This window comes from Vicugna pacos, chromosome 19 (genome assembly GCF_048564905.1).
Source record: "Vicugna pacos chromosome 19, VicPac4, whole genome shotgun sequence".
Taxonomy (NCBI): Eukaryota; Metazoa; Chordata; class Mammalia; order Artiodactyla; family Camelidae; genus Vicugna; species Vicugna pacos.
This window is the reverse complement of record NC_133005.1, coordinates 2,806,201-2,828,230: the sequence shown is the minus strand read 5'-3', so window position 1 is coordinate 2,828,230 and position 22,030 is coordinate 2,806,201. Positions and strand designations below refer to the sequence as shown.

General features: G+C 57.1%; 1 protein-coding gene across 1 annotated transcript in view; it reads right to left on the bottom strand.

Annotated features, from left to right (window-relative positions):
* Positions 1–727: 727 nt before the first annotated feature.
* Positions 728–22,030, bottom strand: part of RALGAPA2 (Ral GTPase activating protein catalytic subunit alpha 2) — a 266,689-nt gene continuing 245,386 nt past the window's right edge. Inside the window, exons 38-40 of the mRNA XM_072943695.1 lie at positions 21,461–21,582; positions 6,658–6,697; positions 728–3,915 (exon numbers count right to left, since the gene is read on the bottom strand). Coding sequence (XP_072799796.1) covers positions 6,693–6,697; positions 21,461–21,582 — 127 coding nt within the window. The 3' untranslated portion in view covers positions 728–3,915; positions 6,658–6,692. The remainder of the gene's footprint in view (positions 3,916–6,657; positions 6,698–21,460; positions 21,583–22,030) is intronic.

The window sequence follows — 22,030 nt, the reverse complement described above, 5'->3', positions numbered from 1 at the left end:
CAAAACGTCTCCGAAGTACATGTGCTCAACAAGTATTTGCTAACTGGACAAATGGATGCTTTTTGACAAAGCCTGATTGTCTAACGTCCTGGAAGCTCCCTGCTGCCCAGAGCAGGGGAGCAGCCGGATGCTGGCAGGGCCCACCCGGCGGAGGGGTCTGAATGTGAGAGCTGGGGTCCTGAGGTGGGGCCGCAGCCCGGCTTCAGCCGCACCGCGGGGGCGTTATTTCGTTATTACCTCTTGTCTGTTGCTCATTCATGAGACAAACCCTCGAGGCTGGCCTCTCACTACCAGGGTCAGGGACTCCGGGGCTCTGGAAGGGCTCTGGAAGGGCGCTGGCACAGGGGGCTGCCCTGGAGGAGCGGGGCCACAGCCGGGCTCATCCTGGGCCTTGGACACCAAGCGCAGGGATACAGGCCCGGCTACCTGACCCCGGCGAGGGGATGGACTGTGATGCACGTGGTCAGAGACGCAGGGGCTCGAGTCCTCCCGTGAGTGGTTCCCAGTGTCCGTCTTATGACCCGAGAGGTCACTTTTACAAAAACGTACCTGTCATCTTCCCTGTGTCTGTACTGGCCACCGTTTTGGATACATCTTTAGGCTTTGGTTAAAAGCAAATGCTTTTGAACATCTTCGTCTGATAAAGATGTAAACCACCTTTTGTTAGATGCCAGGATAAACTTCCTACAAACTATCATGAGAACAAAACAAACACGTGGCACAGAAGTGCTGTTTCTACTTTATTAAGTCGTCACAGTAAATCAGACAGGAAGAGGTTAAACTGGAGAGTCTGAGCGGTCGCCAGGGAGCCCGGGCCCCGCCCCCCGCGGTGCGGCCCCGCCCACACGTGCCTGCAAAGTGGGTGATAGGCCCGTCTAAGCCCAGATGTGGAGCATTAGGAAAATTAAATAACGAGAGAAGCAAAATAAAAATCAAACGACGCACTATAACTTAATTTACCGTATTTCTCAATTTTTTCCCCTTATGTGCATGTACTAAATAGTGCAGACCTGAAGACAGAGGAAAGCATCCGTTTCACGTGTGGGCCATACTGAGCGCGACGAGAACGTGGCTGTTTCCTGCTGCGTTTTCCCTGCAGATGCGAACAGACCCCCTTCAGTAGCTACAAAAGGTAACACAGCCACGCGTGAGACATCGCAGTGCGCGTGGAAGAATCCCTCAGACCTCCAGACACAGATAGGACAGGACAGGAAGCGCGGGGTTCACGCCCGAGGACTGTCAGGAAGACGCGACCCGCCGTGTCTGCACACCCGCACCGTCTCCTCGGTGAGGCGGAGGCGGATCCATCAGCCCCTCCTTCCCTCTGGCTCTCTGCAAGCGCGGCCTTAACCACTGCGCTAGTCACTCCCCCAAGCTGAGATCCTCACGCCTGAGTAAGGTTTCACTATTTAAAATGCCATCATTTTGTGGAATTACTATATATTTTTTTAAGTATGAAAACCTACTCAGTGGGACTACTGAACACCAGCTTTGCTTTAGGTGGAGATCAGCAAAGAGAGGAGAGGGACTGGGCTGGCCCTGCCTGGAGGCTGGCGAGTCTTATCCATTTTGGGCCAATTAGGGCCATTTTTCTTTACAGACGGCTGACCTACTAATGTGACGAGTCAGCACTGTGACTCAGGTGGGTCCCCCCCGGATGAGTGATCCTCGGCTTTTGCAATTTTGCTGAAAGGCATTTATTACAGAAGCACAATATTTGCTTTTCTGAGAAAAGAACAAACTTGATCATTTCAATTTTCCACCCCAAATAACAAAAATGATTCAAGTCCACGTGATTGCAAGCAAACCTGGTTGTCAGACTCCCTGTTCCCCAGTTCCAAATCTCTAAGCCAAAGCTGTTACTGAGAGTAGCCGTGAACCTGCTGGCTGTCACCTGGGGTCACGAGGTTGTCAAAATCCTCAGGGATTCTAGGAAGATCTACTTACCTGCTACCCACAACTGACTTTCCCACGACAGGTCGGGGAGATTGGTTCCTAGAGAGAAAACGGAACCACGGAGCAAAGTCCAGGGGAGTTTAATAGGCCTTCCTAGTCCTGACACTGACCAAATTCAGGAATTCTGCAATGGGGGATCTTCTAGAGCCTGAAGGTGAAACATTCCCCCAGAAGCTGTAACTTCCGAGCCCAGGTGGGACTCCGGAGCCCAGGAACGAGGGCTGCTCTCCTGCCGGAATCAGGGCTGGGAGCTCTGTAAACAGCAGACGGCACAGCAGTGTCGAGTCTGAGCCACGTGGGCCAAGCGGTGCGGCCAGAAAGCCCACGTCGCTGCACCCTGGGGGGGGGTGCGGAGGAAAACAGGAATCGGGACATTTGCTGGCAACAGAAAACGCTGCCACTTCCGGTCACCTTCATGGTACCACTGAGCCCCCAGCGACGCTGGCCTGGGAAACGTCTCTGGTTCTCTCTGGTGCAGACAGCGCTCCAGCTGCCCCGGTCTGGGGGCCTCGAGCCCCACCCGCAGGCCCCTGGAAAGCAGAGAAACCAGCTCTCTCCAGAACGCAGGGTCCCCTCCTTCTCACAGGAATGGCCTTGTCAACCCTGTCTCGCTGCCCCCAGAGCAAGGCTGGCTCCTGGTCGGCCTGTTTCTCCTGCAAAGGTCAGGTCCCAGCCAAACCAACTGGGTAGCTGACAGTCAGTGAAGGTGGCCACTGTGCTGGGGCTCGGGGCTCGGAGGAACCCCCAGGCAGGTGGCCACGGCAGGCCGGGGTACACGCGGGTGGGGGCAAGAGCTGGGAGGCAGAGGGCAGGGGAGGGCGGGGAAGCCCCCGCATGGAGACCCTCTGGGCCCTTAGCTGGCGGCTCCTGCACTCTGAGCCCAAGGCTGTCACCCTGGAGACGGCCCGATGGCCTAGGTGACCAGCAGAGGCCTGCACCCAACACTCGCTGACCCCACCAAGGGCGCCGGGCAAGCGCACGTGGGGGGTGGGGCTTTTCACTTTTCAGCTTTTCTTTTTTAAAAACGGGCACACCCGGGCTTCCTTGGAGCTGAATGGGTAAAAAGCAGGGCTCAGCCCCCTTTCTGGGGATCTGTCACCCGACACTCCGGGAGCCGGGACCTGGGTGTGAGGCCCTCAGGGCAGCCGGCATGGCCGCCAGCGTGGGCCAGGCCTCTGGAGGCGGATGCACATTCCAGGGGCCTGTCTCAGGCCAGCGCCCAGGCCACACGGACGCCTGGACGGCTTCCTGACCCGCGGGGGGTTCTGCAGGCAGGACCCTCCGTTTCTGGTCACCTGCGTGCTCTCTGCTGGGCGCCTCACCGTCACCCCGGCACAGCCAGGGCCAGGAAGCCTCTCCGGAGGTAGCGGGCGGCGGGAACCAGGTGGAAGGAAACACAGCAGGGGAGGTAAAACTTCTCCTGGGCTCCGGACCCGAGGGAAAGCCAATTTCCACGATGATGAAATTTTTGAGTAAAGCAGGAATCCTCACAGAAGCACCAGCAACACCAAGGCAGGGAAAACCTCTCTGCAGCAACGTCAGGAGCTTTGCGGGCCCCTGGGCGAAGCAGGGAGGGCTTACAGACGAGAGGAGCCGGCCGGGGTGTGGAGCCGGCTGCCCCCCACCCTCCCCCAGAGCCCGGAACCTTCTGTCTCCTCGGCGGGCAGCCCCCCCACCCCCGGCGCCACATGACAGTGCACTCATCTCTGGTTGGGGGGGAGCCCTTTCTTTTCTTCTTCCAAAGCCCGAGGCACATGAGACGCCACTGCCAGCTGGAAAGTCCGATCTGCAGCACTTCGGTGGGGCTCCTCTCACTTCAGAAGCCCGGGAACAGGAAGCCACGCTGAGGGCGCCCACAGAGCCGCAGCATCCCCAGAATCTGGGTTAGGGGGTTCGGGTGGGGAAGGGGGCATCTCCTCTTCTGCTCCTCCCCCGGAGGCTCATCTCGGTGGCCAGGTCCTGGAAGGAAGCAGAGGGAGGCTCGTGGGCGCAGGCTGGAGGCAGGGTGTGGGTCTCAAGACACGGCCTGGGAAGTGGACTGGACCCCGCCCTGCGCCCAGCACTGGGACGAATGCTGGACGAATCCACACACCGAGGTCCTCCCCGCTCCCGGCCTTTGCTCTGGGCTTGCCCGCGGTGTGAAAGGAGCTGTGGACCTTTTGCAAATTAACTGGGCCTCACGGTCCAGTCTGCAAACAAAGACGGAAGAGAAAAGGCCCTGATGACAGTGCGGGCAGTGCGGGCATGGAGCATCTCTGCCCAGAGCCAGTGGAGAAGCAGGAGGACCTGAAGGGTGGGACCCGTTGGTGTTCTTACATAGGCTGACATACTGGGGCTTTGCACCACGAGTACAAACTCTACTCCCCCAGGAGCCGGAGATGGGAGGTCAGGACTGATGGACTGCTGCTGAGCTCCGGAGGGAAAGGAATGAAGCTGGAGTCTGCGTGCCCTGCCCCCCCAGGGCTGCCTGCGTGTCCCCCCCGCAGGGCTGCTCAGTGCTCAGAGGGACCCGGGCGCCGGCTGCTGCAACACTCGGCCGCTGTTGCTGACACGGGTCCCTGGGGCCGGGCTTCAAGGGAGGCCCGTTTCATCACCCTTCCCCTCGTAACCTATCTTTAAACCCTGCTGGGTGACACCCCACGCTTCCTCAAAAGCAGACTTTCTAACCTCCTCTGGCTTGCTTCACTTCCAGAGCTTTGGCTTTTGACATTTTTATGACTACTGGCCTTTGAAATTAATTTACCTAAGTTATCTTTCGCACAGACAGCATCTTCTTTCATTTTCTGCCCTCACCTCACTGTTTCCAGGGAGAGCCTCTGAGGTCAGTACCTGTGAACACGCTTGGACTGGAGGAGACGCCCTCCCCAGTGCTGCTATGAAACTGAGATCCCCCAGCCCAGGCTTCGCTGTCTCCTCCCTTCAGGTCCCAGGAAGGTTGGGCAGAGAGAGGAGTTCTGGGCCCTCTCCTGCTGCTTTCGTCCTTGAAACCGGGCTGCTTTTAACAAACGCAGCACAGCCGTGCTGTCACCCGAAGCGGGGACGGCACTGGTGACGGGCATCGTCCCAGCCCCTTGCAGCCGGAGGTGGGCATCAGCGTGGGGTCCCAAGGCGCAGGGGCGGCGAGCGAACAACCCTGATTCAATCCCAGGTAAAACTCCATTTTGAAATACGGCCCCTTCAAGCTACGAGACCTCAACGTTGCTAACTAGGACCCACGCCACCCACTTTGTAAGCGGAGCCATTGGGAGACGGAAACAAAACAAACAAGTAAATGAGAGAGAAAGTGGTTTTCAAAGATCTGATATTAAGTGAGAGTAATTCTGGGTCAGAAGGGAAACACTGAGCCCCCCACCCCTACCAAGGAGGCCAGAGGGCGCCCCTCGAGGTCCTGCACGGCAGCGTGGGGGGCAGGGGGCGCTGCCACCCTGGACGAGCCCTGAAGCTATGCAGCCACGGGAGGGCAGTGCCCCCCGGGAAGGTCCCGCGTTCCTCGGGTCCCCGCCTTTCTGCTGGCACCTCCCGGCTGGCAGTGGCTCCTGCCAGGCCGGCCGCACCCATGACTGACGGGGAAGCAGCAGCCGCGGACCGAGCATGCTGGGCCGCCTCTAACAGGGGTGACTGCACTCCTGCACCCCCTCGGCCTGTCCCTCCTGTGGGGAGCCGGGTCTGTCCAAAGGACACCGAAGCCCCACTTTGCTGCTTTTGTGGCAAGAGCTGGGGGACGCAGGTTGGGGGGATCTCCCAGCAAACACAGGCTTCTGCATGAATCCCTGCTGCTGGTGGGGTTAAGAAAGAGCAGCCGGGTGGGAGGGTCAGCTCCCTAACTGGCCCTAAGCCAGTGGCCCCTCCCGGGCGAGGAGGGTAAACCAAGGATCTAGACCTAACCTCCGGCGTCCGCGTTCACTCAGCAGCAGTGTCTGCACCACCGCCCCCCTGGGGTGACGGGGCTGAAAATGACAGCCCCTCCCTGACCTTCCGCACCATCGTCACCCGGTCCCCTTTCCACCGGTGGACCCACGAGCCAGTATAGCCGGCCACCCCACTGGGTTTTCTGCTGGCACTGCCGGGAGGTGGCCGCTGCCATCGGTGCACACGGGAAGGGCCCGGACCCCGGTCGGGGCAGAATGGGGAGGCCCACGGAGGCCACACCTGCCACGGCCGGCCTGCCCTCTGGGCCCTACCCTGCAGCCATGCGGGGTCCTCCGCCCTCTGTGCTCCCCCAGCTTTTGTCTGCTCTCCCACTCCCAGCTGCTCCATTCAGCACACTCAGGACAGCCTGCCCCCCATCCCAGGCCTCGGGGGCCCCGCGAAGGCCAGCGGTCAAAGGCCAGCCCGCACGTGCCGCGTCTTATCGGCCCATCTCAAGACCCCGCTCCTCCTGGCTGGGCAACAAAAAAGGGGGAGGCCCCGGTCCCCGGGCTCCCCGAGGCCCTGCACACAAAAGGGCGGCGACAAAGACATTTTCTGGGATGGCAGGTGTTGGTGTCTGATTCCGCCCAGAGTACAGGGGCAGGAGTGAGGCGAGGCCGGGTCTCCCGGGCGGGTGGGCAGCACAGACACGTGGGCAGAGCCCCTCAGTGGTGGTGGTGGGGTGGCAGGAACCGGTGGGGGCATCTCAGTGCCATGTCAGCCACGGAGGAAGGGAGGAGGGTCCCTGAGGAGCAGGGCGGTTGAGCAAATCTGCTGAAGTGTCAGTCTTACCTTGTTCAAATCCTGCGGGGAGACCCTTCGGTTCTTTAATCTGCAGGAAAGAACATAAAATCAAATGAGTACAAGCCCGCACCTCCCAACTCACGAACACGGTGCTCATCACATGCTCCCCCCTGGGCTGCCTGAGCGTCCCTGCAGCCTCGGAGAGCATCACGCCCTGGAAATTCACCTAAATTTCGACTTGGAAGGACAGAGTGGAGCTGCCGCCACACGCCTCAGTGTGACATGAAGGTGACACTGGCTCTCCTAGGATGCGGGACAGATGCTGTTGGGAGCCCCAGTGACCAGGCGGCACTGACCACTGTATCCTCCCCCCACTTCCCGGCCAGCATTTCCTAAATATTTGGCCTAAAACACAGTCAAAGATGAGAGTTGGAAGTCAATGGATGACCTGAAAAAATAAAGTATCCAAGTTTACGTGGCTCTCAGCTTCATTTATGGGCTTTGGAGTGGCACACAGCGTGCTGATTCGGTACAGGTGTCACCTGTGGTGTGACGGTCCTCAGGGAGGAAGCACACGGCGTGCTGGGCAGAGGTGGCTGCAGAGGGAACCCTGCAGTGGCGAAACTGGACTGTAAGCTCACCTCACTCACAGAGCAGTGAGTGCCTGGCAGTCCCACCAAGCCTGGGAGAGGCTCTGAGCTCGTCTGTGCTCTGTGAGCGTCTTTCTTGATCACCCCATGCCTCCCACGGCTGCCCCAGTTCCCATGTGAGTTTCCTTAGCAAACGCAGCCTCTCTCCGCATCAGGGGACAGCCCCTCACCCCAACCCCCACAATGCTCCGAATTCACTGTCACCAGACCACCACCACATCCAGACAAAGGACCCTTGTCGGTGACATGGCCTGCTGTCTGCACGGCCACAGTTGTAAACCCGGATCGTCTGCTGACCTCGCCTGCCAAGGCTGGCACAGTGACCAGGGCCAGCTTCGAAGATGGATGCTGCTGGAGGAGGCACCTCTGACACATCCTAGGTGGGGCTCTCCGAAAGGAATGTGGACTTCTCTGCTTTTCCAACCTGTCGATGAAAATTCACTCCTCCCAACCCTCCAGAATTGTCTGGGGTTGGGAATTTCAGGACAAGTAACTGATGGAAACGATCCAGTGGCATCCTCTGCCTTCCCTGACTTCCAGCCACCACTGGCTGCTCCCTCTTTACACAGCGCTCGGTTTCTGGGGGCACAGACGTTCTCGGGCAGTGTGGTTCCTGGTGCTTGACCAGAAAAGTTCCTGTGGAACCTCTAGACAATGTGACTATCCAGATGCCCCGTCTTCCCCCAGCGCCCTGTGTGCTCACAGAAGACGGCAGTCGAAGAACATCTCTGCGGGGGTCTTCCCAGAGTGGAGGGGCTTCCTGGGGCCCTGGGCTGCTGACCTTCTCCAGTGCAAGCAAGCGGTCTCCCCACGCAGGGGCTCCTTGGCCTCCCTCCCCTGCAGTCCTCAGCCCTGGCTATGCTGGGCGTCCAGGCACCCGATTGGTGGAACCCAGAAAGCAGATGGCGCGGCTGACAATGGAGGGCTTGTTTGTAATTGCTGATGAGGACCGCTCGCTCCTCTCCCGGCGTGTCCCCAGATGCAGCCCGGTGTGGCGTGCTGGACCAGACAGAATGTCTCAGAGACTGCCAATCCACGGGTGAGTTAAGGAGATGCAAAGACAGAGACAGTTGGGGGCTGCTGTAATTATTCCACGGGGCTCAAATGTCACTTGCCCTGACACACAGACAGTGCCACCAAAGGGCGGGGCCCCGTGCTTGGAACAGAAGAGCAGGCTGTCAGCTTCCTGACACGTCCCTGGGGTTCGGCGTGAGGAATCCGCTAACCTGGGCAGTGCTGGGAGGCACCGGAAGAGACCGCTGTGCCTAGAGGTGCGTGATGCTGGGGGGCCGGGGGTGGAGGCACAAAGCATAATGACTCCATCCTTCCATCGGCTGGGCACCCTGGTACATGCCAGGGACTGTTCTAGGCTCTGGCCACAGCAGCAAAGTAGCTAAACCCCCGAGTTGGTGGGAGGCGGAGTCGGCAGAGGGGCTCCGGCATGCTGTTGGGGGCGAAAGTATCTTACCTTTTATATGGATAAAACCCAGATGTCTGCAGGGTAAATAAACAGGTAAATGGTATTTCTGTGGTGTTCTGGGCGAGGGGACAAGTTAGGAAATAAAAATGTCTTAGGAAAAACATTTTCAAACTACAAAACGACGTCTTAGGAGCCCCCGCGGTGGGGCAATAGTGAAAAAAGGAGGAGAAACACCGACTGCTGGGTTTCTGTGTGTCTTACATTCAAGGCCTTTCTCACACGTTCGTGGTGCTGGAAGGCGGAAGTCGGCCCTGCTCACGTCTGAGGCTGACCCGCCTGGGAGACCCTTCGGGAGGAGCTCTGACACCAGCGGGCCAGCCGCGGCCACTCGGGGGCCCAGACGCAGAGCGGGAGCCCGGAGGGGCCGGGGCGCTCTTGAAGACGCCCTGCTTCCTGGGCCCGCGCGACTCCTCCGACACCTGGATGCCAACGAGGACCTGGAGAAACACCGCAAGCAGCCGTGTGGCTGGAGGTCCGCGGTGCTCTGCACAGCTCTGCCGAGCGGAGGCTTGGCAAGCACAGGTGGGCCCTTCTGGGGCCCGTTTCCCCTGCCTGTTCTCACCGGGAGGGCGAAAGAGCCAGGATCTGCCCCGCGTCTCATCTCCGGGGCAAGGCTGCCCTGGGACCACGCTGCGCAGGGTCAGACCGGAGAAGTGGCAGCTCTCCCCGGGTCCTTGTTACTGAGCAGTCAGCGTGGGAAACGATTAACTGGTCCAAGACAATCAGGGAGGGGAATGGCTCTGAGAGCTGGCCTGGGCGAGGAGGGAACCTGGACGGGGGCTCAGCGTCCTCCCAGCAGGGGGGCAGACAGCGCGGGGACGGAGAGCTGCTGGCCCACTTAGGTCCTTGGAAGGGCTCTGAGGGCAGGAACAGGTGCAGCCACGGGCGGGGCGGGCCCCACACTCGCTCGCCGCTGGCACCCAAGACCCGTGGGACTCAGCCAGCCTCATCACCATCTCCAGATGGCCCAGGACGCCTTCCAGTGTTTCCAGCCCAGCAGTGCTGGCTGTGGCCTGGCCCCGGCCCTGGCTCTGGGCTCTGCGTCCTCCTTTTGGTCGCTGGTCTTGCCCGTTGACTTTGATTCTGAAGCAGAAAGCTGGGACAGCTGGGCCGAAAGACCAGCAGAAAGAGCACGTGGGCTGCACCTGCGTGGGCTGCGGCCAGTGGGCGGGACGTTCACAAAAGCGCTGGTCTGGCATTTCTCTAGTCCCCTTCCACGACTACAATGTCCTCTTACCGATCTATGATTGAGTTTGACTAAATGCTAAATCGAAGATTAATATCAGGTCAGCCCCTCATGGAGAAAGATGTCTCCAGGCCCTTCTGCCATCTCCCAGAATGTGACCACCGAGATGGCTGCCACAGCCCGCCACGGCGAGGCTGTCCATCGAACCAGATTGAATTCACGTCTCAAAATGGAACAACAGTACAGACATGTTTACAGCGGCGATGTTCGTAACAGGTAAAACACAGAAACAGCTCAAATGTCCATCAAACGATGACTGGAACCCAAACATCACCTACGCTTACGACGGGGTATTATCTGGCGGTGAAAGTTAGTAAAGGGCTGATACAGGCGACGGTGTGGACGGCCTTTGGGAACCTGCGGAGTGACAGCAGCCAGTGGGGACCATGTGCCAGACACCCCGTTTAAACAAGACGCCCGGGACCCGCAGATCCCAGGGACCGGAAGCAGACTGGTGGCCGCTGGGGCGCAGGTCGGGACGGATGCGGCTTGGCCACTAGTGGGCTTCGCTTTTGTTTTGTTTTTCAGGAGGGACGAAAATGTTCCATGTTAGATTGTGGTGCTGGTTGCACAACCTCGTGAACATACCAAAAACACTGAATTGTGTTCTTTAAACGGATGAATCGTATGGTCTACGAGTTACATTTCAATAATGTTTTTAAAAACGGCAAAAAAGAATAGAAGGTGGTCTGGGCAGCCTTACTGCCGCCACCTTTCCAAGAGTGACACGACAGAGGTGGCTCCAAGTTCGAGGGGAAATAAATCCGTCTGCAGGCCCCGGGGAGGCGAGGTTTCGCACGCGCCCAGCACCTCGGCTCCCGGCCACGGCACCCACTTCTCACCACCCTCAGGCCAAGGAGACGGTGCTGCCCCTCGGGTGACACACCGGTCTCCCTTCAAGGTTGTCTCTCAGTTTTATTCCGACTTCCGTTTATCTGCTTTCTAATAGCTCAGGCGCGGCCGCGGGTGGTGAGCGGGGCTCCACTGGGATTCTGTGTGCCCCTCAGGACTGGGTTTTAAGTTCCCCGATAACTGACGGCTCCAGGAGATGCCGCAGTCATGTCTGTGGTGACCGTGGGGACACTGAGCTCCGGTGCTGGTCTGAGGCTCTGAGGAAGCAGTAAGGACGCAACGGGCTGGCTGGGTCTCGCTGATAAAAGCTGTTTTGTGGTCTCTGGACGTGATGGAAGCCCCTCGAGCCCACGGCTCAGACGTTCCCCCCCAGGGGCACCATCCGCGTCCTGCAGTAGGAAGTACTTTGGTAGCTTTCACTTAGGCTTCTCAGTGACCTGTGCCAAAGCGGGGATGCGTCTGTGGCACACACTTCACAGGCCATCAATCCCATAAAATATCCTTTAAAATCCTTTAAGACAGTCCTTTCTGCCTTGGGGAGGGACACTTTGCCTTTGCCACAAAAGCAGGGCTCCCTGGCCCCGCACCCTGTCATTTGCTTCATCCAGTGTGTTCCCCACAGCAGGGTCCTTTCAGGGTGGGGGGCAACGAGCCTTGTTTGGAGAAACTGGACTTGATCTGACGGTGGACAAAACCAACATTTCTCAGTTTCAAAACTACTGAAGGGCTCAGTGTTGCTCTGCGAGGGCAGAGGCTGCCGCGCACACAGCACACGGCAGACCTCCACGTGGTGTGAGGAGCTGTACCTATTCCCTGTTGTTCTAAAGGCTGAGTCCGACAGCACGGTGTGCTGGGGACGCCCGCCTCCAGGCCCAGCTCTTCTGGTAACTGGGAGCCATTTTCAGTCTCTTCAAAGTTGTGCCACATACGAGAGAGAGGTGTCCACCAGATGCTTCATGCTGGCTCAGGGGTTCATGATCACCCAATGCTGGTGTGAGTCTGGGGGCTCTCAGGTGGGTGGGATACATGCCTGCAGGTCAGAATTCCACCTGCTCCCTCTTCTCCCCCTGCCAGGCAGACTGACCCCTCGAGGAGGGTGTCTCTGTGTCACCTGTGTAGCCTGAGTAGGGCTTAGTTCCATGGTTCTGAGTGCCTCTCCAGGGGCCCCATCACCACATCTCCTTCCCCAGTCAGACGCACATCACTGCCTGCTGCGAGCCGGGTGTCGGGCGAACATGGTGGGTGAGATGTCACTGAGCTTGCCCCCTCCCCCGAGGAACAGCCTCCTCGCAGAAGCCAGTGCCATCTCTCCAGACAAGAACTGTATCGGGTCACCCCCTGAGTAACACCCTCGGGGAGCTGCCCGTGGACCCCTCCTCAGCACCTTCCCCCCCTTCCCACGAATAACCACCACTCGCTGCTCCCTGAGTGCGCCAGCAAAGCTCCTGCCTCAGGGCCTTTGTTCCTGCTGTGCCCTCTGCCCAGAACAAATGCTCCCCACCCCCTCCAGATTCCCAGTGGCTCGCTCCTCCTTCAGTTTCCTCAGGGGCTACCTTCTCAGGGAGGCCAGTCCTACCCCCGTACTGGTCTCAGCAGCGCTCCTCAATGTCCCAAGTCTCTCTGGCATGAATGTGTGCAGGCCCCGACGCTCGGGGTGGGGGGTCAGTGTGATGGTCTGAGGGAGCTGCAGCTTCCATCCAGCTTGGCTGCACCCAAGGTGCGCGAGTCCCTGGACCAAGCTGGACCGGAGATTTCGTATCTAAATACGGCTCCCAGCAAGTCAGCAGCCTTGGGTAACGGGATAAAGAGCAGAACCAGAGCCAGTGGCCTGAGACGTCTCCTTGCTGGCGGCCGCCTTTCCTCAGCGGTGATCCCTTTCCTCTGAGGCTCTCACTCTCTATGTTCCCGGGTCACCCAGGTCAGGGGCGCCTAGCCACATAGCCGCACGCCCGATGTCACAGGGGGCTCGGATGACACCCAGAGCCAGGCTGCTTCTCGAGCTGCTGCTCCTGCCTGAGGGACGCAGCCAGGGAGCAGGGTTCCCCTACCTACCAGGCAGGCTCGGGGATGCTCCGGCCGCGGGGTCTGCCCAAGCATTCTCCAGCAGCAACGCCCGGCCCCCTGTGCTTCCTGGTTTTGCCTGAGATGCGGGCTGCGGGGCGCAGCCTTGCCAGCGAGTCCTGGACGACCACAGCGGCTTCCCTCAGCCCCAGAGATCTCCCGGATCAGCTGAGCCTGCTCAGAAGAGATGCTGGGTGGCAGCTGAGCGTGCCGGGAGGCAGGGCCACCGGTGCGGGCGCAGGTGGGTGGAGCGTGTCCTCTGTGCACCTGGGATGCACGCTCTTCAGGTGGTCTAAAGATGCTGCTGATTCCTTCTCAACGCCCTGCAGTGGTGCTGCGAGGCTTCCTACGTGCTGGGAAATGAGCTCTGTCCACGTCAGTGCTGTACGCTTTACGTAATCTTTTAAATTTTTTTTATGAAGTTGACTGGCATGTTTCCCGTTTTTAAGGGATTTCTTTTCAGCCTTTTGAGGGACTTCAGAGGCTAAAGGCAAAGGAGGAACTGGCTTTTCTCTTTACCATGCCATTTAGAGGTTCATTTCCTGATTATCACCACGTATCCTTCTGGAAAGGGAGAGTATAAAATATTCTTTCTCTTTCCTGTCTGCAGACTTAACTGCTGCTAAGAGAGTTCCAGTTGGCCTTTGCTCTGGTTGTTGCTAAGCAGAAATTCAAGCGAAATCATCAAGACTTCCAGGAACCCACCCTGATGGCTGAGGGAATCCATTCCACCTGCTGGAACCAGGACATGGGGGTCCAGCCACGCCTCACAAGGAGCATAAACCTGGGGTGTCAGAACCCTCGGACTCTCCTGAAGCACATTCTCAAGGTCATTTCAAATTAGCTTTTGGAATCATTTCCAAAAACCATCTTGTGAGAAAAATTGCTGGTACCTGCCGGCCATCTCCTGGCAACAGCTGGAGTGTCCCTGGGGCCGTAATTAACAGCGAGGCAGGAAGAAGATGCCACTCACGCTAAAACCCTGCAAGACTAAGACACCAGGGCCAACCAAACGCAGCTTTCACAGAAAACACAGCAGCTTCGAGTTCTCCCGAGGAACAAATTAAATGTCATGTCGATTCTTTGGAACGAACGGTCTCGGGTCCCGCCTTTTCCCGGGAACCTGGGAGCGGCCTCCGCTCCTGCCCCGGGCGGAGGGTCCCCACGCTGGCTCTGAAGGAGTGGTTTCTTCCTCTCTGCATCTTCTCCTCCCTGTCCATGGGCCTGCCAGCTCTCAGCCAGACTGACCAGCAGGATGCTCAGAGGAACATCCAACACGTCAGAAGTCTTCATTCCTTCCAGGCTCACGAGGTAGACGGCACAGCCCGGCTCAGGAAAATCTCGACCCAATGGACCCAAACCCTGGCTGACTGTCTTTTCCCCTGATGCACCTTTTTGACATGCAGTTGTGGTGCGGCACTAACTTACCTGGGCTTAGTAACAAGCCCCTCGTGGTGATTCATGAGTATCTGCTTTTCCCTAAAAAGACGCCAGGCTCCAGAAGTGGGGGGAGGATGGAGCGCAGGTCTCCAGAGCCGCCCGTTTCCCCCTCAACGCCAGCCCGGTCCCACCCACGGGGGGCGCAGGCAGTCCAGACGGGGCGGCATCCGACAGGTGCACTGTCGTTTTCTATCTGATCAAGTGGGACACACGTTTGTCCCATCTCTTCCCTGACCCCGGGGAAAGCACCAGAGCTCTGGAGGAAAACGTGAGGCCAGGTGTGGCGCCCAACTGCGCAATCGAGAGTTTTCTTTAAAGCCCTCGATACCGCTTATGAAAGCGTCCCAATCAAGTTTGTTATGCAAACTGTCACCTGCTCTGTGGACGGACCAGGCTCGGAGCCGGGGAGGGAGGGGAGATAAGACCCGGGTGTTGTTCTGCCTCCCGCGTCAGGCTGGACACACATCTGCGGGCTGAGGACACACCCGTATCCCCGAGAGCAGCAGCCTGGCTCTGGCTGGCCCGCATTCCTGTTGTCCTCCTGGCGCAGATGTTTTAAGAAATTGATGCCTCATTCTCTAAAGAAATGATGGCCCATCAGAGAGAGAAGGATTGCGCACACATAGACAGAGCCTTCCACATGCTGAGAAGAATCAAGATGTAAGTGATGACAAGTCAGAGGCACCGAGACCAGGACGAAGCAGAGGCGCCTTCATGCAGGACACTGGTTCTCAGCCCTGCTTAGTTCTGAACAGGGAGTCCCCACGCCCAGGCCACACCCAGACCAAAACGTCTGCACCTCTGGTGGAAGGATGCAGCATAGGGCTGGACCGGCTTCGTGGGTGACCCGGTGCACAGGCGAGCCAGAACCACTGGGTTTGGGCAATAGGATTACGGGTTAAAAAAACCAGCACCTCCAGCCACTGTGGTCCTGTATGCACCCCCCACCCCCGAGACAGGCTGATGCAGGCAGAGCCGGGCTCCAGGAAGACAGCAGGAGTCGGGAGGCGCAGGGTCCGCATGGAGCAGGAGGGTGGCTGCGTGCACTGGACAGTGAGGAAAGCCCGACAGACAGGGTGGCGAGGTGACAGCCCAGGAGACACCTGCTGGGCCCCCTTCTCAGACACACAGTAACTTGCTGAGTCCTTACGGGGCCTCTAGGGGCCACTTGGAGGCACCACTCTCACGACTCACTTTCCAGAATCGGACGCCGGGCTGCAGAGTGACCACAGGCTGGACCCAGGCGACAAGAGAGCCCTGCTCTCTGAGACAACAGGCCCTCCCTGCAGCTGGGGAGGCCGGCTCCGGGGGGAGGGTTTGGCCAGCGTTGAACTCGGGAGCCCAGAAGGACGGTGGGGCTGGGGAGGCCGTGGAGAGGAGGAGCGGGAGGCGGAGGCCCGCCTGGAGGGCAGTGTGCAAACCCCGGGAACCCGGCTGGTGACAGCCTGGGCAGCGGATGTGAGCGCAGGACTCCGGCGGATCCTGCTGGTGCTCCCGGATGCCCCAGGACATCAGAAGCTTCTCGAGGCCTCAGGACGGCCGCTGGGGCCCCGCAGCCCACCCGCCTGCCCCGTGGGAGCGCCCCACGTGTGTCTGTGGACTCAGCGAAGTCAATGCGTGTTCTGGGCTTCCGGTCCCCTACCTGTTGGGGGTGGCTGGCTGGAAGGACTTTGCAGCTACAACTACGAGGTGACCCACAGACTGTCACCGTCACATATGCCTGCTGGCCAGTGGACACACACGGCCACCCTGACAGGAATGACAGGAACCCATGACGTCACACAGCAGGTTCTGGTGACCTAAGTGCCTGTGGGTTCCGGTCACGCGGTATCTTTCCAAAGTGCACTCTTACCTCATGAAGACTTTCTGAAGAACCATGACGAGGACACAAGAGCTTCCCCGAGCGCGCTCTGTTTGAGGACTTCCTGGGACACTGTTTGCTCCTCTCCTCCCAGGGGCTGCATGGCTTGTCTGGACGGAAACACTCCCTCCTAACTGGCCGGTGAGGAGCTCTGGTACCCAAGGTCTGGTGACAGCGTGCCCAGGGAAGGGTGCCCACGTGAGTCGTGGGGGACATCGCTAACACGCGCACTGACTCCACTGTGAGGGGCAGAAGCGGGTAGGGGGGCGAGGCTGTCGGCCCTGAGTCATCCCGCACGGCTGGTCCTCAGCTCATCGGAATGATGGGAGGGGCGAGACATGGTGTCCCCTGAAGTCCCTTCCAGCACCACGTTCCACAGTGCCCTTTGCTGATTTCAGCAACTTTATGAGGAAGGTGAATACAGAGGATGTGCTACTGATCAAACTTTATTCGGACCATTTTAACTGGGAAGGAGGGGCGGAAAGGAGAGGGGCAGATACAGAATGAATCTGTAAGGGGCCCACCCTCAGCGAACGGGGAAAACCTTTCCTCTTCTGCAGGTTACAGTTAGATCCACCTTGCGCTGTTTCTGGGGGTTGACCTGATGGCTAACTGCCCAGCAAATGGTCTCAGGGTCACTGCACGGTGACTAGCCTGAGGCACCCTGGCAAAGGTGCCCCGAGAACGGGTCAGGGGGCCTGGCCAGTGAGAGCTGGGTGAGCTCGCCCCTCCAGGTGAAGGCTGCTGGGTCCTAAAAGCACCCGGTGTAACATCCACACACCGGGTTCACTCTGGGACCAACGTGCAGCACACCTGCCGTCCCATGAGGGGACTTCATTGGCCACCAGCATGACCCAGTGACACTGGGCAGAGTCTTCTGATAGCTTCCGTGAACTTAACGATTTTCTTGTAGGAAAAAACTACAGGTCTTCTATGAGGCAGGTGAGCACCATCAACCCTTGGAAGCAGACCCCGTGCCACTCTGATCACGCAGACGGGGGAGCGGACCCCGGGCCACCCTGCGCGTGTGGATGGGGGACGGCAGTTCTGTGCAGGCGGCAGGGGCTGCAGCACCCTGAGACCGACCCAGACTAATCCGGTTTAAGCTCCGAATATGACCTACATTAAAAGTGGCAGAATCTGCTGGAGCCTGGTGGGGAAGTTCCTCCCACTGGCTCTCAGTCCCTGAGCCTTCACCATCTCCTCGATCATGAGGGAGGCAGTGCTCCTGACCGCATCTCGGAGAAACCAAATGTGTTTGTGAGGGGCTAACAGATAAACAAAGATCTGTGCTCCCTCTGCTGGCTCCTGACAGCAACGTGAACGCAGAATAGGGCCGTACACAGCGTTGGCATCTTCAGCAAACGCAGTCAGTCCGTGTTTCCGGAGAAGAACCTCTCGTTTAGGTGTTCTTTGAGGAAAAGCCGTCTTTGTCAACTTCTGAGCAAGGAACTTGAAAATTCTTAACAGCAGGTATCACAGCGCAGATGCCGGCAGTCCTCCTCCACCGAACTGCGAGCTGTGACTGCAACAGCGGCTTGGGGTTCATTTACCGACAGACACAGTGGATTCCTCTGAGACTTTAAGGTCCAGACATAATCTTTAAAGCTGTTCTGGGGGAAAAAAACCAAACTGAAGTCCAAGCTGAAGTTTCTTTTTTTTTCTCCTTTTGTTTTATAAGAGCACCTTCCAAAAAGTAAAGATTTATACTATTTATATCCTTTCCGATAATGTCAAACATTAGACTTGATTTTCCAAGTCATTAGCATGCAGAAGACTGACCTCATGGTGAGCAGATGCACTTGGCTGTGAGCTGCACTGATTACATCAGTCCCAGCCGCTCCGCTTAACCCTTTAGAGGCCTCTCCGCCGGGCCCGGCCCTGGAAACACGCTTGAAAACAGACGTAGTAAGTAGTCCCCCACCCCAGGATGTGTTAAGTGCATCTATAAATACATGCATAAAACACATGTACACACACACATACGTGTGTGTGTGTTAACTGCAGCCATTGTTTTAAACACTGGCCACCTTTTAGAAACTGCTGGTCAGTAAGGAAGGAATCAAAGCAGCCCAGAGCTCAGAGCTGGGTAGGAAAGCAGCTCGAATGCCTTTTATGCCCTGGGCATTATCAATACGAGTGACAGGTCGGGTGGGGTGGCGTCAACATAACATTTTTTCTGATTGGGAAAGTAGCTTTTTAAACCTCTTTGTTAAAAGCTGAGCACCCACCTATTGGCCTAATAACAAAAGACGCTACATCCTCATCCGTGGTCGACAGTGCGACGTGGGGAGGGGCACACTGCCTTGCCCAGGTGCCCCTCCGTGGGCTGCCGCTGGCAGGCAGCAGTGCGGGGGCGGGGAGCCCGCATTTCCCACGTGCGTCTTCGGGCACAAGCACCCCCACGTAGCACAGCTCTTCCCTACACCTAGGACTTAAAGGCTGACATTAGAGGCCTTCCCTCCAGAAATGGGGCTGCCTGCTGCAAAAAACAGTATGGTTCGAATACAGTGTTCAGGTCCCTCTCCCTGTGCTTGGCGGCGAAGCCCTGTTCCGAGGACACAAAGGAGCCCCTAATTCCTCCGACTGTGCACATGCATGTGAGCGGGGGCTGAGGCCCTGCTCTGACGACATCGCGGCCTGGACGGTCTGATTGGGTCCCAAGTGCACTGTGGGAGCTTAAGCCGCTCAGGGTCAATTTTTCCAGCTGGCTTGTTGCTTGGAAGAGCAGACTTCACCTCCGTTTCTTAGTTTAAGCTGGCTGGCTCATCTGGGTTTGACTCTACTCGTCCCAGCAAAATAAAAAGACAAGGTGAATAAATCAGTGAAAACCGCTTTCATCTGTAAAAGTAGAAACAGACAGGCACAGGGATTCCTCAAAAGCAAAACTGGCTGTGAGCCGGAAGAGGACGTGGTTCTGAAAGTGTGCTTGTGCACGGGACAGAGGTCCCCCCCAACCAAGTTCCAGTTCAAAGCAAGTTCATTTTGGGCTCCTTCCTGATGGCTGTCGTGGGCAGAGACGCAGCGTGTGGGAAGAGAACGTTGTGCCCAGACTCAGAGTCACATCCATGGGCCGGTGTGAGACGCGTAGAAAACGTTACCACCCCACACCGAACACCCTACGCCCTGTACGTCGTGAAGCGTGACCCTGATGCCAATCATCTGAAAAGAGGAAGGACAGCGTGTGTCTCGATCCCACCTCTGGTCTCATGTGCCTTTTGTACAGGCACCAACACCCACTCTTAACGAGCCGTCAGGACCTTTATCCAGTCAGTGACTTCGGCAGATGCAACATTCTTACAGAAGCCTGTCTCCAAACAGCAGGTCTTTAAAAAAACCCAAATCACTCCTAGAGGCTCACTCACGCACGGACTCATTTGAATCGGTTTAAATAATTATGAACTTTTGGGAAAGATCAAGTTAGCTTACGTAGAGGCTAAAATATACAAGGAAAAGAAAGTTCATCAATATTTGTTTCAGTAACACCTTAATCATGTAAAGCACAGGGAAATACGTTCAATATCTTATAATAACCCATAATGAGAAAGGATGTATGTGTATGACTGGATCACTGTGCTGTACCCCAGAAACTAACACAACATTGTAAATCAGCTCTACTTCAATAAAAAAAATCGTAATCAAGAGCCCTAAAAACAGAACAGCTGAGTTAAGGAATGGAAGTATCTCATTACTTAATTTCTTCTAATTTTAAAAAAACAAAAGCTTTCTCAAGAGTTTAAAAAAAAAAACAACAAACAACCCTGCACTGAAAAACTTGGTCCCCATCCCTCGTGAAGATGCAAAAATGCTGAATGAGAACTTTTTGTTTTTTCAAGACGAGCTTTGATCCTTCGTGCTCCTTCGCCTAAACATCAGAAGTGGTTTTAAACCTGCAGCCAGACTGGGAATGAAATCTTCATTTCTCTTGAAACTGACTTTTTCTTGGTCTTAGGTAGGATGTCGGCAGAGTGTGTAAGAGAATTCGACTCACAGCTGTCCTGCTTTTTTAATGTGAGAAACGTTAATCACAGCTTCGTGTGGGCTTTTCTCATGGTGCTTATTTAGTACCGCAGCTCAGCAGAGACGGACAGAGGCCGGCGTGGCTCCGGCCGCCCCGCCGGGCCGGCGTGATTATGTAAATCGCGGGGCCCCGCACCTCCGCCAGCCCGCTTATCTCCCCGGCCTTCTGCCTGCTGCTCCCGGCCCCCGCGCCAGCGCCGGCCGCTCCCTCTTATCAGCCGCAGAGCGCGGGGAGGCCAGGACTGCAGCCAGCGATGTTCAACAATGATGCATGGCTGGTTTTATTTGTAGGTGATTTATTTCACTGAATTTAATTTTTTTTCACTTTGTGTGTAAGATATTTGTTAACAAGTCAGAACGGGAGGAGCCAGGCAGCAGTGGGAGAGCAGTGACACGGGGTGGAAATCTGTCAGGCCCTCTAAGAGCTGCGCTGGCCGGGCGGGAGGAGGCGGCCCTCGTTCAAGGTCTCAGCCTGCGTTGACTGAACACCCCATTCCCTTCTGGAAAGGCAACTGACTCGAAACTACACACAGAAATGTATGAGTAATTCTACTCCGTGTGTGTTGTGGGGGGCCCTCAGTGATCATTTCATTGGTTTAGGTGCCAGCACACATTTTTTTCCCCTAAATGGGAAATATAAAAAGAGTAAAACCTAAACACAAAAATTTTGGAATTCCGGCTGGTCTGGTGAGTGAGAGTGCTTCTGATCGTTTCTAGCAGGTTCCCCACCAGCTGCTGCTCTCAGCGGCCTGTCCACGTGACAGGGGTGCTCGCCGCCCGTGTGATGACGGACCAAGGGCCGTCCCCCATCTCCCCATGTCAGCCCCTCACCCGGGGTCTCCACAGCGTAACCCCGCTCAGCACTGGTAGCAACGGCTCCGACTGTGAGGAACTCTTTTAGATGAGTGAACGCTGATTCGGGCCCCGCTTTTCAACAGCATATTCCCAGCTCAGCAAGAAACCCCACTCCCGAGCGGGCCGGAGCACATCACTGAGAGAAAGTTCATTAACCCCACTAGACGCAGAGGTTAACAGGAGAGTGGAAGAACAGAACCGGGGGAACAGCTCGGATACAAAGCAAATTAAAATGGATGTCACCGCTCCTTTTGACATTCATCAGCTGATGCAGAGGGAGACCGCGCTTCTTACATCTGCGAGCGTTTATCTGTGCAAAACAGGTGTACGTCGGCGGCGCGGGTGCACTTCGGGGCCGGGGGAGGGAGGACGGTGCAAACACTCACCGGTTCCACCGAGGGAGTAGCCGGGGGACGGGGAGAAGACCTGGGCTGTGAAGTCCTCGAACGTCATGACTTCCCGGTGGTTCTGAATTACCGCTTCGAGGTACCGAGCTCTCTCCTCATAGCTGCAGGAGTGGGTTAAGGAGCCAAGCACATGGGCAGCAGGACACACATAACAGTGACAGAGTTCACCTTGTGTTCCATACACTGGGCACCTTTTGCACTCATGTGGGGAAGAACGTACCTGGCCAGTTTGTAAACACCCTGTCAGAGAATTAACATTAGTCATAATTTGTGGCCACATCCCTGTTTTGAGGTCTCAGCGTCTGTTAGACTTTGTGCCCAAACAGGGATCGCTAAAGAATGTGTAAGCCAACAGTTACAGAACCGCATCCAAGGAGCGTAAGGTTGATTGGGACAAACAAACACACACACACAGAGGCGTGACCGGGGCCCCACCCCTTTCCACCCACAGCCGTGGGTAGGGCTGCTTGTCCCTTCTTTGTTCCGTGAATGAAGCGCTCTTCTCAGCCTGCTGACAACGCGAATCGCTACTTCAGGCAAAAACTGGTG